Genomic DNA, 21,717 nt, shown 5'->3' with positions numbered 1-21,717 from the left:
GGAGGGAAGAGAAGAAAGTCAAAGGCAAAGTTCTGAAGGTGCCAGCAGGACTGGGAGGCACCCGGGAGGCCTAGCCTGGACCACCTAGCATGAGATGGAGGCCTGCCTGGAGGAGGAGGAGGAAGACCGAGGCCCCCCGCAGATCGGCAGTGGCCCTCAGGGCACCAGCACACACTGGACATGCCCCGCCAGCCTCGCTACCTGCCCAGGGCCGCCTGCAGCTCCTCCTCCTTCTTGGCCAGCTGCATCTTGAGCTCAGCGATCTGCGCCTGCAGGTCGGCTATCTGCTCGTGGAAGTCGCTGGCCTCGCCCTCCAGCTTCCTCTTCAGCTTCTCCAGCTCCTGCCGGCTCTTCTCCTCCTTCTTCAGCCGCACTACAACAAAGCCAGGGCCCCTCAGGAGGTGAACACTACCAGAGAGACCCCTGGAGGACGAGCCTTTCTGCTCAGGCATTTCACATGGAGGAAATTCACACTCACACATCCCCCCACTGGCAACTGTCCCGCCGGCACCACTGTCTTGTGGAAGGAAAGTCAGTCCTGGGGACAAGCACCTTCTGGAATTAACGTGCGTGTTCACTAAGGGTGAGCAGGCAGCTAGATAGGGTTGTCCCTTTCCTGCAATAATCCTCCATTCTCAAATTTCCTGTCTGATATTCCTACTTTTAAAATGTCCACTCAAAACATCACTGGGGGACTTCCCTGGTGGCACAGTGGTTAAGAATCCGCCTGCCAATGCAGGGGATGCGGGTTTGAGCCCTGGTCCAGGAAGATCCCACATGCCGCTGAGCAACTAAGCCCATGCGCCACAACTACTGAGCCTGCGCTCTAGAGCCCGCAAGCCACAACTACTGAAGCCCGCAAGCCACAACTACTGAAGCCCGCGCACCTAGATCCCGTGCTCCACAACAAGAGAAGCCACTGCAATGAGAAGCCCGCGCACCACAACGAAGAGTAGCCTCCGCTCGCTGCAACTAGAGAAAGCCCGGGTGCAGCAACAAAGACCCAGTGCAGCCATAAATAAATAAATATATAATTAAAAAAAAAAATCACTGGGTAGCCGTTTTACCTTCCAGTTCTGAAATCATAGATTCGTGCTTATTTTTCAGCTTGGTAAGATTCTTGGCTTTTTCTTCCTCTTCTGCAAGATTTGTTGTTAAGTCACTAATCCTCTCTTCAAGGAGTTTTCGCTCCTTTGGGGGGAAAGAAAAAGAAATATCGTTCGTTTTTTCCTTTTCTCCAGGGTCTACATTTCACTGTTAGTAATTTCCAGATAAACAGTTGAAAGGAAAGCCCACATTATAACCAAATGCAACCTAGAGTTTTCAATGGGGAAAGAGAAGTTCCTTAACAATAATAATTTCCAAAGATTGACTACTCCTCATCTCAGGCCCCTCCACCCCTCAACTTCATGTCCCAGCCAGGGGCCCCCTCTTTCCTTTCCTACCACAGGCCAGCTCCTCCCAGCCTCAGGGCTCTTGCACAGACGGGCCCGTCTGCCTGGGATGTGCCTCCACCCCCTCTCCTTCTAACTGCTTCTCACTCTTCAGGTTTCCACTTAAATGTCACTTCCTCCAGGAAGCCTCCCCTGAATCCCACCCCCCATCCCCTAGTGCTCTGGTCTTATAAGATGGTGAACACCTCCTTCAGAGCCCTGATTACAATGGCAATTAACGTTTGCGTGTATGATTATCTACTTGCTGCCTCACTAGGATATAAGCCCTACGAGGACAGGGTCCTCCTCCACTGTGCGTGCCCTGCACCTGACACGGACTGGCTCGCAGTCGGTGCCCAGCTCAAAGGACTAAAGGTAGTCCGCCTCAGTGGGGCTGCTTAGTGGTTACTGACTAGGGTGACGTAGTCATCCTGGTTTGCACTGGGACGTTTCTGGCTTAGAGGCTGAAAGTCCCACATCCCAGAAACCCTTCAGTCCCAGGACAGCTGGTTCCCCTATTACCAACTGCAAATGGATGGTGAGAATGTGAGAGGGGCCCCTGAATCCCAGGCACATTGCCCGCCCACCCTTGTACAACTTGGGGGTTCCATCGGTCGTGGTGTTTCTGAGACTTGCTCCGTGGCAGCCCTGGTGCTGGTGGGACCACCGGGGACCCCATCCATGGCACACCTGCATCCAGACGGCAGTCACAAGGCCGCCACGTCACTGCTGGAGGTAACTACTTGCTCAGCCTTCAATACCTTGTATCTGGCTAAAACGGGAAGGCATCTGGAGTCCTCAGCCCTCATGAGCCTGTCATTTTAACAAAGACGCTCAACCCCACTCACTTTTGACAGTTTATTGTTCTGATCATCCATGACCAGAATATCATCCTCCAGTTTCTTGATCTTGGCCTCAGCTGTGACCTTCTCAAGTTGTAGTTTCTGCCTGGCAGCTTCCTCTTCCTCCAGCTGTTCTTCCAGGTCCTTTGTGGGGGAAGGAAAAGAATCACAGCCTTGCTTAAAACAAAGTCACTCTCCCGGAGCTCTGGGGACTCATGGATACAGAGGCTTAGCCTGATGGCCCCCTGCAGTGCTCTGCCATCTCCTTTCATCACAAAGAAAAGGTTTGGGTAAGCCACTTTTCTTTGTGGAGCCTCAGTCTCCTCATCTGTGAAATGGGGATAGTAGATACCATGGTGGTTTAAAAATATGTCCATAAATTCTTTGATACTCTTCCCTTCAAGAGGTGCAGACTAATTCTCCTCCGCTTGAGTGTCAGCTGGACTTAGTGACTTGCTTCTAACAGATAATATCAAGAGGAAGTGATGGAGTGTATATGTCAGAGATTAGGCTATAAAAGGCTTTGCAGCTTCCTCCCTGTTCTCTCGTCATTCACTCTATCTGGGGAAAGCCAGCCGTCACGTTGTGAGGGCACCCAAGCAGCCCTATGGAGAAGCCCACATAGTGAGGAACGGAGGCCTCCTGCCTACAGTCATGTGAGTGAGCCACGTGCAAGTGAGTCCTCCAGCCCCAGTCCAGCCTTCAGATGCTGCAGCCCAGGCTGACATCCTGACTGCAACCTTGTGTGAGGCTCTAAGCCAGAATCACCCAGCTAAGCCACTCTCAGAGTCATGACTATGTGAGATAAATGTCTGTTATTTCCAAGCTGCTAAGTTTTGGGGTGTTTTGGTTCTGCAACAATAGCTTACTGATACAATTACCCCTCACACAGGGTCGCTATTAGGAGGAAAGGTGTTTGCACACGAAAGGCAGGGCAGTAGAACTGAGCGGGCTTCCAAGGAGACCTGTGTGGGCAGATGGCGGTTTCTCTCTGAGCCTTAGTCTCTTTCTCCATCCAAAGGGGACATACAACATCAGATGCCCCTCACAGGCCTGCCGTGAGGGTCAAGGGGTTTCGTACCCACCGAGGGCTGCCCCTGCGGTGCCTCACCAGCATCTGCTGGGCCATCTTCTTCCGTTCTGCCTGCAGCTGCTGGCCCCGGTCTTCCTCCTCCTCCAGGCGGGCCTCCATCTCATGCAGGATCTCCTCCAGCTCCTGCTTCTTGGCTGCCAGCCGGACCCGCATCTCCTCAGCCTCAGCGTACAGCTCCGTCTCTGCCTGCAGCTGCTCCTGCAGCAGGTTCTTCTCCTCGGTCAGCTGCATGCAGAGGGTGGGGAGACAGCCCGTGAGCCCCGCAGGAGCGGGCGTCCTGCGCTCCGCAGCCCCAGCCAGGCTCCCGGCCCGGTACCTGCGAGTGTTTCTGCTCCAGCTCCTTGAGCTCGCCTTCCGCCTTCTGCTGCCGCTCCTTGGTCTTCTGCAGCTCATCCTCCTTGGCCTGCATCTCCTCCTCCTGCCTCGTCACCTGCAGCAAGGGCTTCACCTGCACACAGAGGGGCAGCCCGTCACTTGCTTTCATGGCACAAGGGAAACACTCTCGTAATAAATCAATCAGTGGTTCTCAGCAAGGGACGATTTTACCCCACTCGCAGATCCTAACGGGATATTTGGCAATTTCTGGGGACAGTTTTAGCTGTCACAACTGGGGTGGGGAACGCTACTGGCATCTAGGGGGTATAGGCCAGGGATGCTGCCCAACATTCTAGAATGCTCAGGACAGCCCCCCGACACAGAATTATCCATCCCAAAATATCAGCAGTGCCGAGATTGAAAAATCCTAAAATAGAGCAACGGGAAAAGGTGCAAAGTGAAAGGAGACAGTCTCCCCTCCCCCCATTTAGTCCCATCCTGAGAGAGAACTGCTGCCGACAAACTGATATGTTTCCCTCCAAAGAGAAAAGGAAAGAAAAATCCCCCACATCCTACCTCCCATTCTCAGCATTGTCCTACACATTAAAAAAATATACCTGAGATCACGCTGCCCAGTGTTACATGCTGCTTTTTTTTTGGCTGTGCTGCACGGCTTGTGGGATCTTAGTTCACCCACCAGGGATTGAACCCAGGCGCCTGGCAGTGAAAGCGTGGAGTCCTAACCACTAGGCCGCCAGGGAATTCCCTACTTGCTGCTTTTATTTTACTAAAAACTACAAGATAATTATCACCCCGTGCTGTCCCATCAGCTTTACAACTTGATTTTTAGATAACCATCATTTCTAATGGTTGAAAAATATCCCATTGATGGATGAGCTGCTGTGAGTCAGTCTGCCAGGGCTGGGCATTGAAACTTTGCTCTTGTAGATGAATGCCCTTCATTCCTGATTTTCTTTATTTCAGATGGTTTTCTGAGAAGAGTTTTCTAGAAGTTGGGTCAGTGGGGATGAACATTTCCAAAAGCAGCTTCCCCTCACTGCTCTTCACCAAGCTGACTCGTAACTCCTGTGTTCAAGTCCTGCCTCGCACTAGGGGAGCCCCTGTCAGACACACTGCGGCTTCCTTCCTGCGCTGACCCCAGTCTGCCATGGGCATTGGTTCCTGTGCTGACCCCATCTGCTTCCCCACTCGACTAGAATATTCATGAGGCCAGGGCATCCCTAGCGCCTTGCACGTGTCTGGTGCACAGTAGTTCCTCAATGCATACTTGCTCAGTGAAAAAGGTTTGTGCCCGTTTACACACTCAAGAGCACCTAAGAGAAAGCCATGTCTGCCCCTACAGAGCAAGTCTTTGCACGACTGGCTCATGACAGCCAGCGATGCTACAAGACCAAGTTGTACCCAGAGAAACAAACAATGGATACACACAACAAGCTGGATGGAGGCATCTCCAGAGAATGATGCTTCGTGACAAAAGCCCATCTCAAAAGGTGACATACTGAAGGACCCCGTTTATATAACATCCTTGAGATGACAAAATTATAGAAATGGAGAACAGATTCGTGCTTGCTGGGGCTATGGAGGGAAGTGGGTAGGGCTCTAAAGGGGCAATAGGTGGGATCCTCACGATGATGGAAATGCTCTGCATCTGGGTTAAGGTCATGGCTGTAACCCACGTGCCAAAGAGGGGGCCTTTCTCAGGCCCGGAGAATCGCCAAAGGGCAAGGTTTGGTTTCGAGGCCTCAGTTGCACACCTGCTGTCAATCACCTCCAGTCCCACATGGACAGCGTCCAAGTGAAGACCCAGGACTGGGAGGCGGGTGGAGGGGCGGAAGAAGGAGGCACTCACTTTGGTGAAGAGCCGCCACCACTGCCAGTTCCGCAGCTTGAGGTAGGCGGCGCAGTTCCTCTGAATCACCTTCATGGCCGTCAGCTGCTGCTGCCTCTTGGCAAAAGCCCTGGGGAGAGGGAAGGGGAGCTGTGAGAAGACCTGCTTGGCTCAACACACACCTCACTGTGTTGTCATGGCATCCCGCCCCGCAGCATCCCGAAAGCAGGACGCTTCTGTTTGGCTTGTGATTCAGTGACTTGTTCAAGGATGTCCCCCATTCTCTCCAACCCAGATTCTCCAGGAAGCTCTGAGTATCAGCAAAAGTATACCATCAGGAGGCCAGAGCCTTTCTCAGTGGCCAAGGAAGACCCAAGGCTCACAAAATGCCCTGGATTCAGATCTTTGGTCCTGACAACACCTAGGAAATTGATCTACGCTAACACCATTCCTAACGGGTGTCCTACACCCTCAGCTGTGCCACATCTTCCCCAAAGCTGAGTGTCTGACAAACCTATCCTTTCCTCAGATCATTTAAAATCCCAGACCTGACACAGAACCAGCACTCTTCCTACTTAAGGGCTACTGGGTTTGAGAAACCACAGAACAGTGAGCACCATCCTCTCGCCTCTGCGTGGCTGCCATTGCGGCTGCCATCTTGGACGTGGGTGAATTTGAAGAATAAAATTGCCCCAGTTAGTCTGGAGGTGGGAGGGGTGGCAACAGAGAATTTAGTTATGAAAGTTAACAGTTTAGGTCTGTCCCTGGACCAAGAGCTCCCCAGATCTGGCCTTGACCATCCTGGGTCTACTTGACAATGAATCAGCTTGACACAGTCAGGGCCCTGCAGATGAGTGCATGGTCTGTACCTCCTGAAGACATAGGCCCTGGACAAGAGCTACTCTGCCAGCCCCTGTGTCCTGTTTGGGGTGTGAGTTTCATGGAGGAACTGCAGCCCTCACCCAGCCCCAGGATTCCCAAAACAGAGGGGGCATCAGGCCTTCTAAGACTTTGCCTTATGAGTCCCACTTGGACATAGGGGTATAGACACAAATACTCTTTCCTCAGACACTTTATCATATTCTCACACTTCTGAAATGATAATCAGCCACTGTTCTCAACCCTTTTCATGCAGTATTTCATTGACCCCCTCATTAAAAGAAGTTTATGAGGCAGGAATGATTATGCTCATTTTCCTGAGGCTCAGAGAGGTAGAGTAACCTTCCCAAGGTTCTTCAGCAAATAAGTAGGGGAGCCAGGATGAGAACCCTTGTCTAACTCTTCAGAGCCCATGGTCTTAACCCCTTCCTGCCCTGCCCTTATAACTAGTGCATATAGTTAAAGTGGTAGCATTTCTCCCCCCCAAGAAAAGGCTGCCATTCAATCAATGATGCATCTTAGGGCAGATGGCCTCTTAGAATCAGAAACTCAGAACATGAGGCCAGAAAGCCCCCTGAAATTTTGTATTTCTGGTCTGTGTTTGCAGGGAGGTGATAGCACGTGGGTCTTTACTTTCTGGCCAGGTAGCCGCGACACATCGCCTGGAAAGCCATGATGACGTCGGTGATCTTTAAGTCCCGCTCCTCTTCTAGGTGGGCCAGGACGCCAGTTCGGAAGAAGATTTTGCTCTGCCCAATCCTGTACAAGTTGGGGTCGAGTTCTAGGGCTTTGATCTGCGGAAGGAAGGAGGATGAGAGTTCCTGTTCTCGGCTATGCCTCTTGGCCAGGGGTTAAGTGTGTTTAAGGAGGGTCCCACCCGGAGCAGCTGCGGGAAGTGCCACCAGAGGCCGGGAGGTCTGCAGTTGGATTTCTGGGGCGGGGCTGGGGCTGGGCTCACCATCAGAATGCAGGCCTGCTTCCCGTCCATGAAGCCTTTGGGAATGGCGTTTGCGGCCAGGATCTCATAGCTTGAGACACAGGGCAGGAGTCACCAACCGAGTGCACCTCTGTCATCCGTCTGTCCCTCCACCCAGCCTGCTCACCCCCGTCCCACCCACCGCCCCACGCATGCCTGGCCCCGGTGGGCTCACCGTTGGCGGAACTCCTGGAAGACGATCCTGTTGGGGAATCCCTGGCGGCAGATTCGGATGCCTTCCAAGACCCCGTTGCACCGCAGCTGCTCCAGCACCAGAAAGGCGTCCAGCTTTCCGGACTGCAAAGACGCAAAGGGCAGTGAGCCGCCGGGGCCGCGGGGAGCAGCAAGCCCCAAATCTCAGGCCTGGTGACCCACTTCACCAGGCCATGGGGGATCACGGGGCACCAGGTGAGAGCTCAGCTGAGGGTTCTGGTGCCATCTCTTGTACTTGGTGGCACTCGCATCACCTGGGGCTTCCTCCTCATCACTTCTCCCTCCCTCACTTCCTGTCCATCACCAGGTCTATGGCTCCTACCTCCCAAATATCTCCCCATCTACACACTTCTCTCCACTACCATTGTCACTGCCATCACTCACCACCATCTTCTACTGTCCCAATGATCACAACAGCCTCATACTATCTTCCCACCTCGTCCTGACTCTCTTATGCCCTTATTTGGTTTCTAAAATGTGAATCTGATCATGACAAACCCCTGCTTTTAAAAGCCCCCGATGGCATCCTACAGAAGGAAGGCCAAGCTCTGGTCCACCCACAGGAACTCCACAATCTAGCCCCACCCACAGTTCCAGCCTCAGCTCTTCCCAGTCCCTGCCTCACACCATCACACGTCAACACAAAATGACCCACCTAGCGTTTCCTTGCCCAGACCCTTCATATCTCACCTCCACACTTTTGCTTATTCTGTCCCTCTGCCTAGGATGCCCTTCCCACGCTGCTCTCAGCATCACCAGCTTCCCGTTCTCTAAGAAGCTTTCTCTGAGCCCTGAGTCTCAAGCGGGAGCCCTGGCTCTTTGGTGTTCTCATAATTTACCAGATAACATCATGGGTATCAGCTGTCTACCTCTCCCACAACCTCAGCAATACTGACATCTTGGGCTGGATAATTCTCTGCGGTGGGGGACTGCCCTGCACACTGGAGGATGTTTAGCTGCATCCCTGGCTTCTAGGCACTGGATGCCAGTAATTGCCCCCTCCCCGTTAAAAATGTCTCCAGACATGGCCAAATCTCCCCTGCAGGGGAGGGAGGGCACACAGTTGCCCCCAGCTAAGCGCCCCTGCCCTAGATTATAAAAAACCTGCAGGCAAGGACAATAATTTATCCAGCACCCAGTATCCCCAGCTCCTGGCACAAGTGGAGCTCAGTAATTATCAGCTGGAATAATGGACGAATGAGTGATCTGATACCCCGTGCAGCCACTCCAGGGCTCAAAGTCCCCGGGAGCATTCTCCTTTCCTCCCTTGCCTTCTTTTGCCTCCAGGCTGGGAAATGAGCGCCTCCCACCCATGTCAGATGGAGCCCTCGGGGTGGTGGGGTGGTGGTCAGGCTTTCCTCCAGCGCTTGTACCCCGGTCTGCCTTCCCTTTCCCCGCAGACCCTGACGATGTCCCGGGGAGACTTTCTGACCCCCCAAGAGCTGGGTGGTGGCCTCACCCTCTTCTCATGGTTGGGGATGATGCAGCGCACAAAGTTGGGGGTGGTGTTCCGCAGCGTGGTCATCAGCTTCCCCAGCTGCTCCTTGTACAGCTGCCCCACGGTGCGGAACATGCCCTTCTTGGTCTTGGAGGAGCTGGGCAGCGAGCTCTCCGTCATCTTGGCCATCTGGTCCAGGCCCACGATGCGGTCCACTGTGGGCACATGAAGGGTGATGTCGGCCCACCCAGGGAACCTGAATCTCCACAGCAGGCCAGGGAGCCAGCCTGGAGGGTTGAGACCGCAGGTCCCCTGCTCCCTTGTGGGCACCATTCCCCATTCTTTCCTCTGCCAACCAACACCTTCCCTCTAGAGGCAGGTAAATGGAGGCATAGGGGGCTTTGCTTTCCAAGTACTATATTATCTATTTCTGAGACCCTGAGATCTCCTGAGTGACAGAAAGAACAAATTCTCTCTGACATTGTCACAGAGACGTGGGAGTAAATCCTGCTTTTGCCACTGCCTTGGCCTAGCGTCATTTTGTGCCTCAGTTTCTCCTATGAAATGGAGTTGATGACAGCATCTACCTCCTAGGGCAGGAATAAGCGAATAAGGCATGCGAAGCGCTTACTTCCCTGCCTGCCTTCAATCCTTCATCCACCAACAAATATTTATTGAGAGCCTACTGTGTGTCAGGCCCTGGGCATACAGACATGAACAAAACACAGACCCTGTGTCCCCCCGATCCCAGCTCATATTCTATGGATGTTCTAATGGAAGGAGAAGACAGTGATCACACATGTAGGTATATAATATTTTGGGTGGTGAAGGTGTGCTTAGAAAGATAAAGCACAGTTAAGGTAGGTTGGGAGTGATGGGGGTGATCTCTTAGCGTGATGGGGGTGTCTCTCTGATAAACTGATATTTTTGAGTAGAGACCAGAAAGAAGTAGTCAGGTAGATATCAAGAGAAGGAATATTCTGGGTAGAAGGCATAGCAAACACTCCAACATAGGAATCTGGCACTTTGATAAGTGCTCAACAAAGCAACAAAGAGTGGGTGGTGGTATTATTATTATTATTACTATTACCACCACCAAGACTCTTTTTCTTTCAGAATGGAATGAGAGACTCCTACTGGCCCAGCGAGTGCTGCACATACCAAGCCCAATCCTGGCATTGCTATAAATTTCCCTCAAAGCACAGCTTTTGCTGTATCCCACAAATTTTAATATGTAGTGTTTTCATTTTCATTTGGTTCATCATATTTTAAAATTTCCCTTGAGAAAATTAACACACGACAACACACTTCTAAATAACACATGGGTCAAAGAAATTTGTTCTTTGACCCATTATGTTATTTAGAAGTGTGTTGTTTAACCTCCACATACTTTCAGATTTTTCAGTTACCTTTCTGTTATTTCTAGTTTAATTCCACTGTGGTCTAAGAGCAGACATTGTATGATTTCTATTCTTTTCAATTTGTTAAGGTGTGTTTTAGGGTCCAGAGTGTGGTCCATCTTGGTGAATGTTCCACATGAGCTTGAGAACATGTGTTCTGCTGTTGGACAACACAGACTACAGGTATAGTCAGTTGTATCCAGTTGGTTGATGGTGGTGTGGAGTTCAACCCTACTGGCATTAGACCCCGCCATTTCTGCTCCTTGCGCTCAATTAGGCTCCATGTAATAATGTCTTTGTTTGTCTGCCTCTCCCACAAGACTGTGGCTCCTTGAAGGAAGGACTTGCTGAGTTCATCATGAGTCCTAGGTGTGAGGTATGACCCAGGTTGAGATGCTGTTACCCCATCCCAGGGCCTTGGCACCCAGTAAATGTTGGCAGAACTGAACCCCATGCCTAAAGCAAGGGCAGCCAGTCCTGTAGGCCCTAGGCCCACAGGCTCTGTGTCAAGAGTGAAATCTGCTGTGGGCACCGAGGTCCAGGAACAAAAGCAGTAAAGCCCACCACCCCTAATAGTCATTGCAGCAGCCGATATGTACTAAGTCCCTACTATGGGCCCAGCAGGTGCTAAGTACTTCAGCTGGATTATCTATCCTCTAATTCTTAAAGGGAACCGAAGTGTGGTCCCCAAATCAGCAGCATCAGCACCACCCAGGAACTTGTTAGAAATACGAATTCTCAGGCCCCATCCCGGTGAGGAGGCCCAGCGATCATCTGAGTTTTAACAAGCCTTCCAGGAGATCCTGATCCATGGTCAAGCTTGGCCCCACCGATCTAATTTCACCCTCACAATAATCTTAGGGGAGGTAGGGGATTATTATTATTTTTCTGGTATTAGCAATGAGGACAGGGAAGCTTAAGGAAGTCAAGTGACTTGTCCAAGGCCACACAGCTGGTACATGGCAGAGAATAGAATTCAGTTAAGTCTTTCTGACTCCAGAAGGAGGCCCTCTGACCCAACATGCCTTCTAGGATATTTCCTCCATCAGTGCCTGAGCCCTGACTCAGGACCTTCTCCCTGGGGTCCAGGCGTGGGGTTGAGGGGCTCAGGAATTTGTTGAATGTGTCAATCAGACATCATTAGCACCTGCCAACACTGCCCTCTCCCCCACTGCACACAGGCCCGCCCCTCCTGGGAACAGGTGTGGGAATCAGGGGCAGCTGGAAGGGGCTGGAGGGAGTCAGTCCTCCTGCTCCAGCCGGCAGGGCCTTACCGTCCTTCCACAGGTCAGCCACAAACTTGTCCGAGGAGGCATTGAGGAGGGACGTCACATTGTCGTTCAGCGGGTCCATATTCTTGGTCAGCCAGGCGTTTGCATTGTAGTCCACCTGCCAAGGACCATCCCACCGGTCAGGTGCTCCTGCGTCAGTTATGAACTAAGGGCAGGGCTCCAGTCCTCCTGTTTCCCTCCCGGATCTTCCGAGGTCAGAGAGGAAACATTAGTGGTTGCCATGATGGGAATCCACAAACCTCAATGAAGAGACCAATAGGTCAGAACTTTAAAGGGCTCTGCGCACAGTAGGGCATCAGCCATGGTAGCCTTTGCTAGGAAGGCCTCGTCTCTATCCTTGCCTTCTCCTAGTAAGCCTCCTCTGGCAGCCTCCCTTTTCCAGAGCCCAGCACGATGCCTGTGATTTCCGAAAGGTGTGGAGCTTCGCTGGTGGTGAATACCCTTCCCTCACACCCAAAGTTCCCCTCTCATCCAGCGAAGGCTTGACAACAATCTGGTTTTTAAATTAAATTTGGGGACCTCTTTTTCATTTTATTATTTTGACTATGAAATGAAGGAACTGTTAAAATAGCTCTGGTGGGCTATTACAGGATGTGGGTTGTTAACAATGATGGCCAGGCATGATCTTAACTGTGTGCCAATAAAACTTTATTTACAAAAATAGGCTGTGGGCTGGGTTTGGCACCTGGGCTGTAGTTCGCCAATCCTTGGTTTAGGGCATTGCTTGTTCCCATGATGCAGTGAAGATACTGGGGAGTCAATAAAATACTCTTAAGTTTCTGCAAGTCAGACTGAGCTATGTCTTTTCCACATTATCCAGGACCCTCAGGAGCCATAGCGGGACATGATGATGACAGTGATGACGGAGGCGGAGGAGGAGGAAGGAGGAAGAAGGAAGAAGAAGACAGCCATCGCAGATTTCCCTGGGTGGCACAGGCTGGCAATGGCAAACCCAAGGCCATGATAAAGGAGATTCCTGTTGGACTCAAAAGTGGGTTTATTGGTCACCCTATTCCAGTTGGCCCTTCCTGTTGGGTTTAACTTGTAGCAGGAAGGATTTAGAGTCTATACAAGAAAGAACTGCCTGGCCACCAAGGTTGTAGTATATTAGAGAGGCTAATATAATAGCTGTATACAATAGCCTCTCTAGTATATTATATATCTCATATATGTATATAATATACAACATATATATTGACCTCTCTACTATATTATATATTCTATATCTCTAATATACATGTATTATATATACCTTAGCCTTCTATTATATGTTATATCTCTATATCTTGTCCCTTACTGATGCTTAGACAAATCATGTATAAGACTTGGTTGGGATCTGATTTAGACCAGATGTCTTTGGGTTCTGCCATTCGCAAGTTGCTCCTACTCTGAGCATCCTGCCTGGGTCCCCTGGGACAGAGAGACCCCTGGGACATTCAGCTGGTACCTTCCCGGCATAGTGGATGATAGAGAATTCAGTTTTGTCCTTGAGTTGCTTGGGCTTCTGAAACTTGGGGTGGCTGCCCTGCTCCGAGCACAACTTCTCCACAAAGGACTTGTCTGTGGCTTTGGGGAACCAGCACTCCTCGTCCAGCAGGGCCAGCACACCTGGAGGGTTGTTCTGTGGAAGACAAGCAGGGCAGACCATAGCAAGGGTGCCCAAGCCTCAGGCTTGCCAGGAAGAGCTGGTCACCCAAACACATGCATAGGCTCCATTACTGTATCTACCTACATATAAAGGTGGATTTATGCCCTCCACCCCCACTCCCCCAATCTATCCTCAAAGAATTATGTGCCCAATGGACCAGCACTAGGGATGGAAGGGCCAGCCCCAACAGAACATGTTTGCTGCTGCCCCCTCGTGGGCAGTACACACACAACATCACAAAGATTTCTAGCAAAGGAATGCATTCCTTTACATATAAATTCACCTAAGGGTTCCTTTGAGTAAAGTGCTTCTCTGTGGCTGAGACACTTTAAACTAAGGTGTCAGGAGCACCGCCAAATCTGCACATGCCATTTGCTCTGCTGGAATGGTCTTCACTTTTTGGACTCAGATCAGAGAAACCTTTCCTGACTACTCTGTCCAAAGCAGGCATTCCTAAACCACTCTCCACATTGGCCTTATCAGGGGTTTTAGTTGCTTCTTTTGTTTGGTTTCATTATCTGCTCTTCCAGGAGGGCAGGGACTGTGTCCATCTCATTCACTGTTACATCCCCAGCCCCTAAAGAGAGGGCCCAGCACATAGTAGGTGCTCAATAAATGGTCATTCAATAATTATTTCTTGTGTACCTACTATGTGCATGGTTCTAGGAGTTTGGGATGGGTCAGTGAAAAAACCCAAGATTCTTGCCTTTGGGAATGAACGACTGGGAGAGATGGGAAGGGGAGGGATGGGCGTGGTGGGGAGGAGAGGAGAGGGGAGGAATAAAAAAAGAAATACCTTTGATATGAAAATGTGGGTTAAGGGACAATGTGACTTAGTTCACAAAGATTCAGTTTACAGGCTTTCGGGACTCAGCGATGGGGGAAGCCGTACCCCATGGAGAGAGTGCAGGGTCTGCGTGCCGGCTGCATGCGAGTGTGATGTGGGGCCTTACCGGCCGCTCGATGAGCTCGATGCATGGCTGCAGGTCCAGCCCAAAGTCGATGAAGTTCCATTCGATGCCCTCACGCTGGTACTCCTCCTGCTCCAGGATGAACATGGTGTGGTTGAAGAGCTGCTGCAGCTTCTCGTTGGTGTAGTTGATGCACAGCTGCTCGAACGAGTTCACCTGAGCACATGACACCAGGGGAGGCCCCGTGAGCATCACGGTACAAGTCAGAGGACTTGGGGCCCCGGAGAAGCTCCGTGCTGGAGAAAGCCCCATGCCAGACACACTTTCCACAAGGCTGCTGTGCCATTTCAGCACCCAGAGAGGTCTCAGGCCCCAGCAAAGGCTGCCCAGGGTTCATGAGGGCTGGCAAAAGTTACTGATTCTCATGTCACATGGTTTTAAGGACACACATGGTTTTAAGGATCTTATCTCCATCTGCCCAATGATTTATGGATAGAATAACCGTGTAAGGTATTTCATCACCCCATTTTGCAGATGTGGAAACTGAGGCTCAGAGAGGGAGTAATTCCACAGTAGATATGTTTTGGAATATCTGTCAATCTCAACATCTTCCCTTTCACTGAGAACTTCCCTCCAACCCATGGGAGTGGGATCAAGGAGCCATGTTACATTCCATGAAGTACTGAAAGACCCGAAAAACCGTGCTTGGCTCTGAGGTGACATGTGGCCCAACTCAGGTAGGAGTCAATGAGACTCAATTCCAAGATTTTGGGTGGAACTGTTGGAAAGAATTGGAACTGGTTGGAACTGAGAGGCAGTCTGGAGCGATGGCAGCCATCTTGCCACCATGAGGAGAGAGCCTGCTTGAGAATAGAGCCAAGGTGGAGGACGGCGGAGAGGGGGAGATGGCAGGAGTTCAGGTCCTGCCTGTTGGATCCAGCTGTACCTCTGGCTTCAGTTTCAGAAACCAATACATTCCCCATTGGATTTCTGTCTCTTACACCCTCAAGGATTTAACCTTAACTAGACAGTCTCCCACCCTATAGTAGCCACCTGCCTTTCTCCAAAATAGTGATTTCTCCAAGTGGAAGCTTATTTCCAGAGAACCGAGACTATGTCTGTCGTAAGCCTGCCAAGCTGTACCTCAAAGATCTCAAATCCGGCGATGTCCAGGATCCCCAGGAACGAAGCCCCTTGCCGGTGAGTCTTGTCCAGGGCTTTGTTCACGCGGGTGAGTATCCAGCGGAAAAGGCGCTCATAAGTGGCCTTGGCCAGAGCCTCTATTGCAAAGTCTGCCTGCAGGGGGGCGAGAGGACATGGTTACTCCCAATGGGCTGTGTTTTCACATGAGCCTGACTGGTGGCCCTGGATTTTTATTTTCCCTCTGCCTATAATCAGTCCTTAAAAAATAAACAAAGAAAAGGAAACTATACCATCTCTACAACCAGCAATGAGGGATGGAGTGGTCAGACCTAGGAATGGCAATGTGAATAATAATCACTTCCTGTCAGAGGGACCTGGAACAAAGTGGAGTCTGCACCATCCCAGCGATCATTTAGAGGCCGTCAGTCCTGCCTCTAGAAAGGGTATACAGTCATTTCCAAAAATTAGTTCAGACCTCGTACCTTCAATTAAGAGCTCAAGATGAGGTCAGGAGTGAGGAACTCTGCTGTTCTTATGCAGTCAGTGTTGTATCTTCAAAACCTGTCATAGGACTTTGATTATTCTAGTATTGGATAGATGAGGGATACAAAGATGGATGGGTGGATGGATGGATGTGAAACCAAGTCCCGCTAAAACCGAGTTCCTCTGCCGAGTTTATGATTAATCTCTCTATCCAAAATTTTATTCCCTTTCTCATACTGTACCTGTTCCACTCAGGATTGGAGCGGGTATGGGGGCCAAAACTGAACAGAACCCTGTGGGGCCTTGACAGGTACAAAAGCCCCTCCATGTCCCCTGTTTCTTGTTTGTAGAAAAAGGGCTCCTAAGCCTTCCCTGATTCCCAAAGAGCAGATTCAAGGAGTTACTAATTAGGGAAGTGAGGGAATGCAGAAACAAAGGAAAGCAGTCAAGAAACAATAGTGCAGGGATAAAACAGAGTCCTAGTTCCTCCTCAAGGGATACACATAACAATGTGAATCTGACACAGTCTTTGAGTTGTTCTGCAGGAACTAAGACCCCCCACCCAGGTGGAGGTTGGTGACTACATACACAAGTGCATAGACCCCAGACTGGTTGGAAGCAGAAGGTCGATGATTAAGATTTCTGGAACACCACCCTGTTACCTCACCACCAACCAATCTGAAGAAAGTCACGCCCCCTACAACCCTGACCCCAAATGTTGCCTTTAAAAGCCCTTCCCTGACAGCCACCAGAGAGTTCAGGTCTTCTGAGCATGAGCCGCCCGTTCTCCTCACTGGGCACCTGCAATAAACCCTGTACTTTCCTTCACCACAACTCAGTGTCAGCAAATTGGCTTTGCTGTGTGGCTGGTGAGTGGACCCAAGTTTGGTTAGGTAACAGATGCATGGATGGATGGACAGATGGGTGGATGGATGGGTGAATGGGTGGATGGGTGGATGGGTGGATGGATGGATGGGTGGATGGATGGATGGATGGATGGCTAGAGGGGTGGATGGATGGGTGGATGGATGGAAGATTCTGCAGGAATAAATGACAAGTGCAGGAATAAATGGCAAATGCATCATTTACCTGTTCTTTTGTCTGAGCTTTCTGTACCACATCCCGCCCGACTTTGATACGTGGGGTCAGGATGGATCTGGTGAAATCTGTCACATTAATTCCCATGAGGTGGCAAACTTTCTGAGCAGCTGGATGGAGAAAAGAAGCATATTAAGTGTATCACAAAAGTGCAGGCTTGGAAAAGAAGGCACATAACGTGGGATATTTGTGACCTGTGAATACATTGGTTTTTCCTTGGTGAGATGGAACATGATAGTGAACATAGCATGAAAGGGTCCTAAAAACTGCTGTCATTAGTGACCTCACCCCCAGTGTTTAGCTAAAAGAGGCAATGATGGGCTGGGATGGAGGTGGGCCCCAACTGGGGTCTTAGGGTCAGAACTAGGTTCAAATCCTTGCTCCTTTCCCACTTCCTAGCCATGTGATTTTGGAAAAGCTACTTAGCTTCCCAGACTCTTGCTTACGAAAAGGGTCAGCTATTTGGTACCTTGTTGGGTTGTCAATGGGATTAAATGAGGTAGGTATGAACCTGACATATAGTTAAATTCAATAAGCATTCGTTCCACCATTCCAAGATATATGTTGCAACGTATGTAGTGGAAAAAATATTGGAAACAACTTAAATGTCTATTCATAAGGGAGCAAACAAATATATCACAGTATTTTTATAAGATGGAATACCAAATAGCAGTTAAAGCAATGACCTGGCTTTTTCTTTCTCTCTAGACCAGTGGTTCTCAGCTGGGGATGATTTTGCTCCCACGGGACATTGGCAATGTCTGGAGACATTTTTGATTGTTACACTAGGGGATGCTACGGTTAGGAAACCCTGATCTAGGCAGTTGTGTGTACAGAGTAAAAAAAAAAAAAAAAAAAGTTGCAGAATGATGCCTACAGAGTGATATCATTCATGTGAATTAAAAACACACTCACAAAGCAACACTGTATACTGTTCAGATACATGTGTGTGAAATTATAAACATAAGACCAGAAGGGTATGTGGTACAGTACAATTGTGGTTGCCAGGAGGTTCAGGGACTCAGTTGGGAGAATAAGAGATGTCAGTCTTCTCTATACTGTGTTTTGCTTCATTCTAAAGACAAAGATGTATTTGAAAATATTCACAAATGTCAATTCTGAATGGTGAACATGTGGGTTCTTGCTGTATTCATGTAGTTCTGCATAAAAACTTGTTCTCCAAAAAAAAAAAAAAAATCCATTAGCTGCTTCCTTAACGTGAAGACTAGTGATACACGATAGTTTGGATGTGTGAGGTGGACGATAAATAGTGTAGTTTTAGGATTTTTTACCATCTCTTTTCAAGGGTGCTCTTTTGGTTTCTCTTTCCCTGAGGGTCTCTCCTCAGAGCGAGGATTCCTTTAACCTGCTATATCTGGGAGTGTAAGACATAAGAAACAACTGGCAGCCAAACTGGGAGCTTGGAAAAGCACCCCAATATACAGCCTGAGACGGCGATGTTGAGGCCACAGGTGAGCAAGTTGGGAACCTAAGTCATCCTTTTGCATCAGCCGCCAACAAGCATGGTGGTAGCCAGGCCATCTTTTCAAAACAGGAAACACTGCTTATTTGCAGGTAGGGCTGTCAAGATTTAGGAAAAATATAGAGGACACCCAGTGAAACTTGAATTTCAGATAAACAATGAACATTTTTTAGTATAATTATGTCCCCAATATTGCCTGGAACGTACTTACTATCAAAGATGCTTATCTGAAATTCAAATTTCACTGGGCATCCTTTATTTTATCCGACAATCCCATCTGCAGGGAAACGTGAGGTCTGTCTCCCCAAGACCGTATATGCCATGAGAAATGGGGTGGTCCCTGTCTCATTTCCTGCTGTATCCCAGTGCCCGGCATATAGCAGGTGCTCAAAAATATTTGTTTAATAAAACAAATGAGTGTGGGGTTTTTAGAAGAGGCACTCCCTAAGGATCCTGTCTGATCCAAAACTTAGTTTTTCCCCCCACTCTCTGACTCAAGAACTTTCCACATAGGATCTTAAGCAGTGAAAAGTTTGAAAAAAGAGAGAATTAAGTGATAATAATCTAGTCTAGTTCTTGTTAATGCCCCAGATAACCTCATCCAGAAAAATAAGCAAAGACAATGTGACCTTCCCTCCCATCACCAAAGTCATCAGTTATTATGAAAAAGCAGCAAGCACCTGTGTTATCTGGCATGGACGCCTGGTCTGTGTTTCTTTCCTTCTTGAAGACAATATTCCCAAGTTGCAGGACGGATGACACCACCTTCAATATGGCTGAAGTGAGGAGAGAAGAACAGATAAGACACAAGTGCCAATACCAAGGTTTGGAGTCTAAAGGTCATTGAGGACCCAGAGCCGGCCTACATCTTTCCCCTAAAAAGACTCAGTTCTGAGCTTTTAGGAGAAAGCCAAAGCACCCCAATTCCCTGCTAAGAGGGGAGAAAACCTGGCTGGGAGGAACAGAATATTTTTGGATGGTTGCTAAAAACCTTGCGCTACAGTGGAATACTATGCAGCAGGGGATGGCAATCTATAGCCAGTGGACCAAATCCGGCCCAATGCCTGCCATTGTAAATAAAGTTTTATTGGAACCCAGCCACACTCATTCACTTACATATTGTCTATAGCGGTTTGCATGCTTAATGGCAGAGTTCAACAGTTGCCATGGAGATCGTATGGCCCACCAAGGCTAAAATATTTACTCTCTGGCCCTTTACAGAAAATGTTTGTCAACCCCTTCCATACAGTAAGGAGACTGAATGATTTATGACTACAAACAACAAAATTGCTGTATATCTCACAAATACTAATGCTGAACAAAGGACTCCAAATGCAAACAAGAACATACCATATAAGCCCCATTTACAGAACGTTCAAGAACGGGCAAAACTATGCTGTTAGAAGTCAGGGTGGTGGTCATCCTTGACTGGGGGAAGCTACTAGAAGGAACAAGATGGAGCTTCATGGGGGCTGGTGGTATTCATGTTCTCTTAGTTATAACAGGTACTAGTTACACAGGTGTGTTCAGACACATGGGAAGGGATGGAAGATGGATGGATGGAAGATGAATTGACGGATGGATGAAAGGAAGGAAAATGGATGATAGATGGATCAATGAAGGGATAGATAATAGATGGATGGATCAATCAATGGATTGATGAATAGATAGATGGAGGAAGATGGATAGATGGATGGATGGATGGATGGTTGGTTGGTTGGATAGAGGGAGGATTGATTAATGCAAATGCGTGGCTTTAGATTAACTCAGGTGCAACTCACCCAGGATTTCCAAGAAGAAATCACTGTGTTCCAAGAACAAAACCTAGAGATTCCAGCCTCCTCTGGTTCCTTAGGCCAAACGAGCAGTGACAACCTTTTACAACAGCTGTCCTCACACCTGGCCCAGCTCAGGAGGAGAAAGGCCTAGATCAGCCACCCATATGCTCCCATTTGCCACTGCAAAAATCTACACCCAAAACATGAACAAAGCTTCTGTTGATAGGGCACAGCTGAGGCAGTTTCTTTAATACCATCTATGAAAGGGGTTTAGTAAACTGTCAAGACCAATACTCACAGTTCTTAAACTGCAAATCTAAATTAGGATTGCTGGAACGTCTGCAGAGCCTGGGTAAGCAGTGAACCTCGGCACTCAACCTGGGCACTAGTGAAATTTTGGCCCAGATAATTTGTTGTGGGGATATCCTATGCATCGTTATAGGCTATTTAGCACATCCCTGGTCTCTAACCACTAGATGTCAGTAGTGCTACCCTCTCCCAAGTTGTGACAACCAAAAATGTCTCCAGACATTGCCAAGTATCCCGGGGGGGCTGACTCACGCCTAACTGAGAACCACTGGTCTAAATGAACAAAGCAGATTGATGGGGACTGTGGGGACTCAGGGGGGCCACAACCCTGCATGAAAGGGGAGAGTTGCTACTCCAGTCATGGCCACGGGGGAGGCAAGCCCAGAGCTGCCAGGCTTCTGATTTTTCCAAAGATGATGGAAACCCAGATTTTTATGTGAAATCTACCCAGGTTTAAAATTAACAACTTTCATGGCTGTGGAGGCCAGTCTCTCTTGAGGGCTCAGGCACTGCTGGTTTGCACTTTCTGGTATAGATAGCACTGTCACAGAAATAACAAAAGAATTGTCACCACTCCCGGGTCACAAGAGCCGGTGGATGGCAAAGTGCAAAGTGGAGAGGGCTGCCCAGATAGCAAGGGTGGCAAGGGCTGGCGGTATGGGGCAGTGGCTGAAAGCATGCACTCTAGTGTTAGGAAGTCCAGCTTCACCTTGCTGAGCCTCAGTTTCCCCACCTGCAAAATGGAGAGGGTAACAGCAGTACGTGCTTCATAAAGTTTATATCAGGAGAGATGCTGCAGACCAGGGGCATGGCCCAGTAGGTGTTAAATAGAAGCAGCCACCCGTAGTGGGTTGACTGGTGGCCGCCCAAAGACATGACCATCCGGAACGTGTGAATGCAACCTTATTTGGAAAAAAGATCCCTGCAGATGCAATTAAATGAGATCACCTTAGATTAAACTGGTGGGCCCTAAATCCAATGACAAGTGACCTGATAACAGAGAGAAGAGAAGATGCACAGGGCAGAAGGAAACATGAAGAAGGAGGCAGGTTGGAGTGATGCGTCTACAAGCCAAGGACTGCCGGGAGCCACAGAAGCCGGGAGAGGGGCCTGGGATGGATTTTCCCTCAGAGC

The 21,717-nt window shown here is 49.3% G+C and overlaps 1 protein-coding gene across 4 annotated transcripts in view; it reads right to left on the bottom strand.

The window, feature by feature from the left end:
* Positions 1-21,717, bottom strand: part of MYH11 (myosin heavy chain 11) — a 106,366-nt gene that overhangs the window by 22,542 nt on the left and 62,107 nt on the right. For all 4 annotated transcript variants that reach the window (XM_028168049.2, XM_057530214.1, XM_028168050.2 and 1 more), the window contains 16 exons: positions 19,177-19,272; positions 17,005-17,123; positions 15,433-15,585; positions 14,332-14,505; positions 13,178-13,351; positions 11,713-11,827; positions 9,060-9,253; positions 7,563-7,684; positions 7,370-7,439; positions 7,045-7,205; positions 5,554-5,662; positions 3,685-3,816; positions 3,387-3,593; positions 2,282-2,419; positions 1,068-1,191; positions 202-373 (listed from right to left, as the gene is read on the bottom strand). In XM_028168049.2, the coding sequence (XP_028023850.2) occupies positions 202-373; positions 1,068-1,191; positions 2,282-2,419; positions 3,387-3,593; positions 3,685-3,816; positions 5,554-5,662; positions 7,045-7,205; positions 7,370-7,439; positions 7,563-7,684; positions 9,060-9,253; positions 11,713-11,827; positions 13,178-13,351; positions 14,332-14,505; positions 15,433-15,585; positions 17,005-17,123; positions 19,177-19,272 (2,260 nt within the window). The remainder of the gene's footprint in view (positions 1-201; positions 374-1,067; positions 1,192-2,281; positions 2,420-3,386; positions 3,594-3,684; positions 3,817-5,553; positions 5,663-7,044; positions 7,206-7,369; positions 7,440-7,562; positions 7,685-9,059; positions 9,254-11,712; positions 11,828-13,177; positions 13,352-14,331; positions 14,506-15,432; positions 15,586-17,004; positions 17,124-19,176; positions 19,273-21,717) is intronic.

The sequence above is a fragment of the Balaenoptera acutorostrata genome, chromosome 15, assembly GCF_949987535.1.
Source record: "Balaenoptera acutorostrata chromosome 15, mBalAcu1.1, whole genome shotgun sequence".
Classification (NCBI taxonomy): domain Eukaryota; kingdom Metazoa; phylum Chordata; class Mammalia; order Artiodactyla; family Balaenopteridae; genus Balaenoptera; species Balaenoptera acutorostrata.
This window is presented reverse-complemented; position numbering and strand designations above follow the sequence as displayed.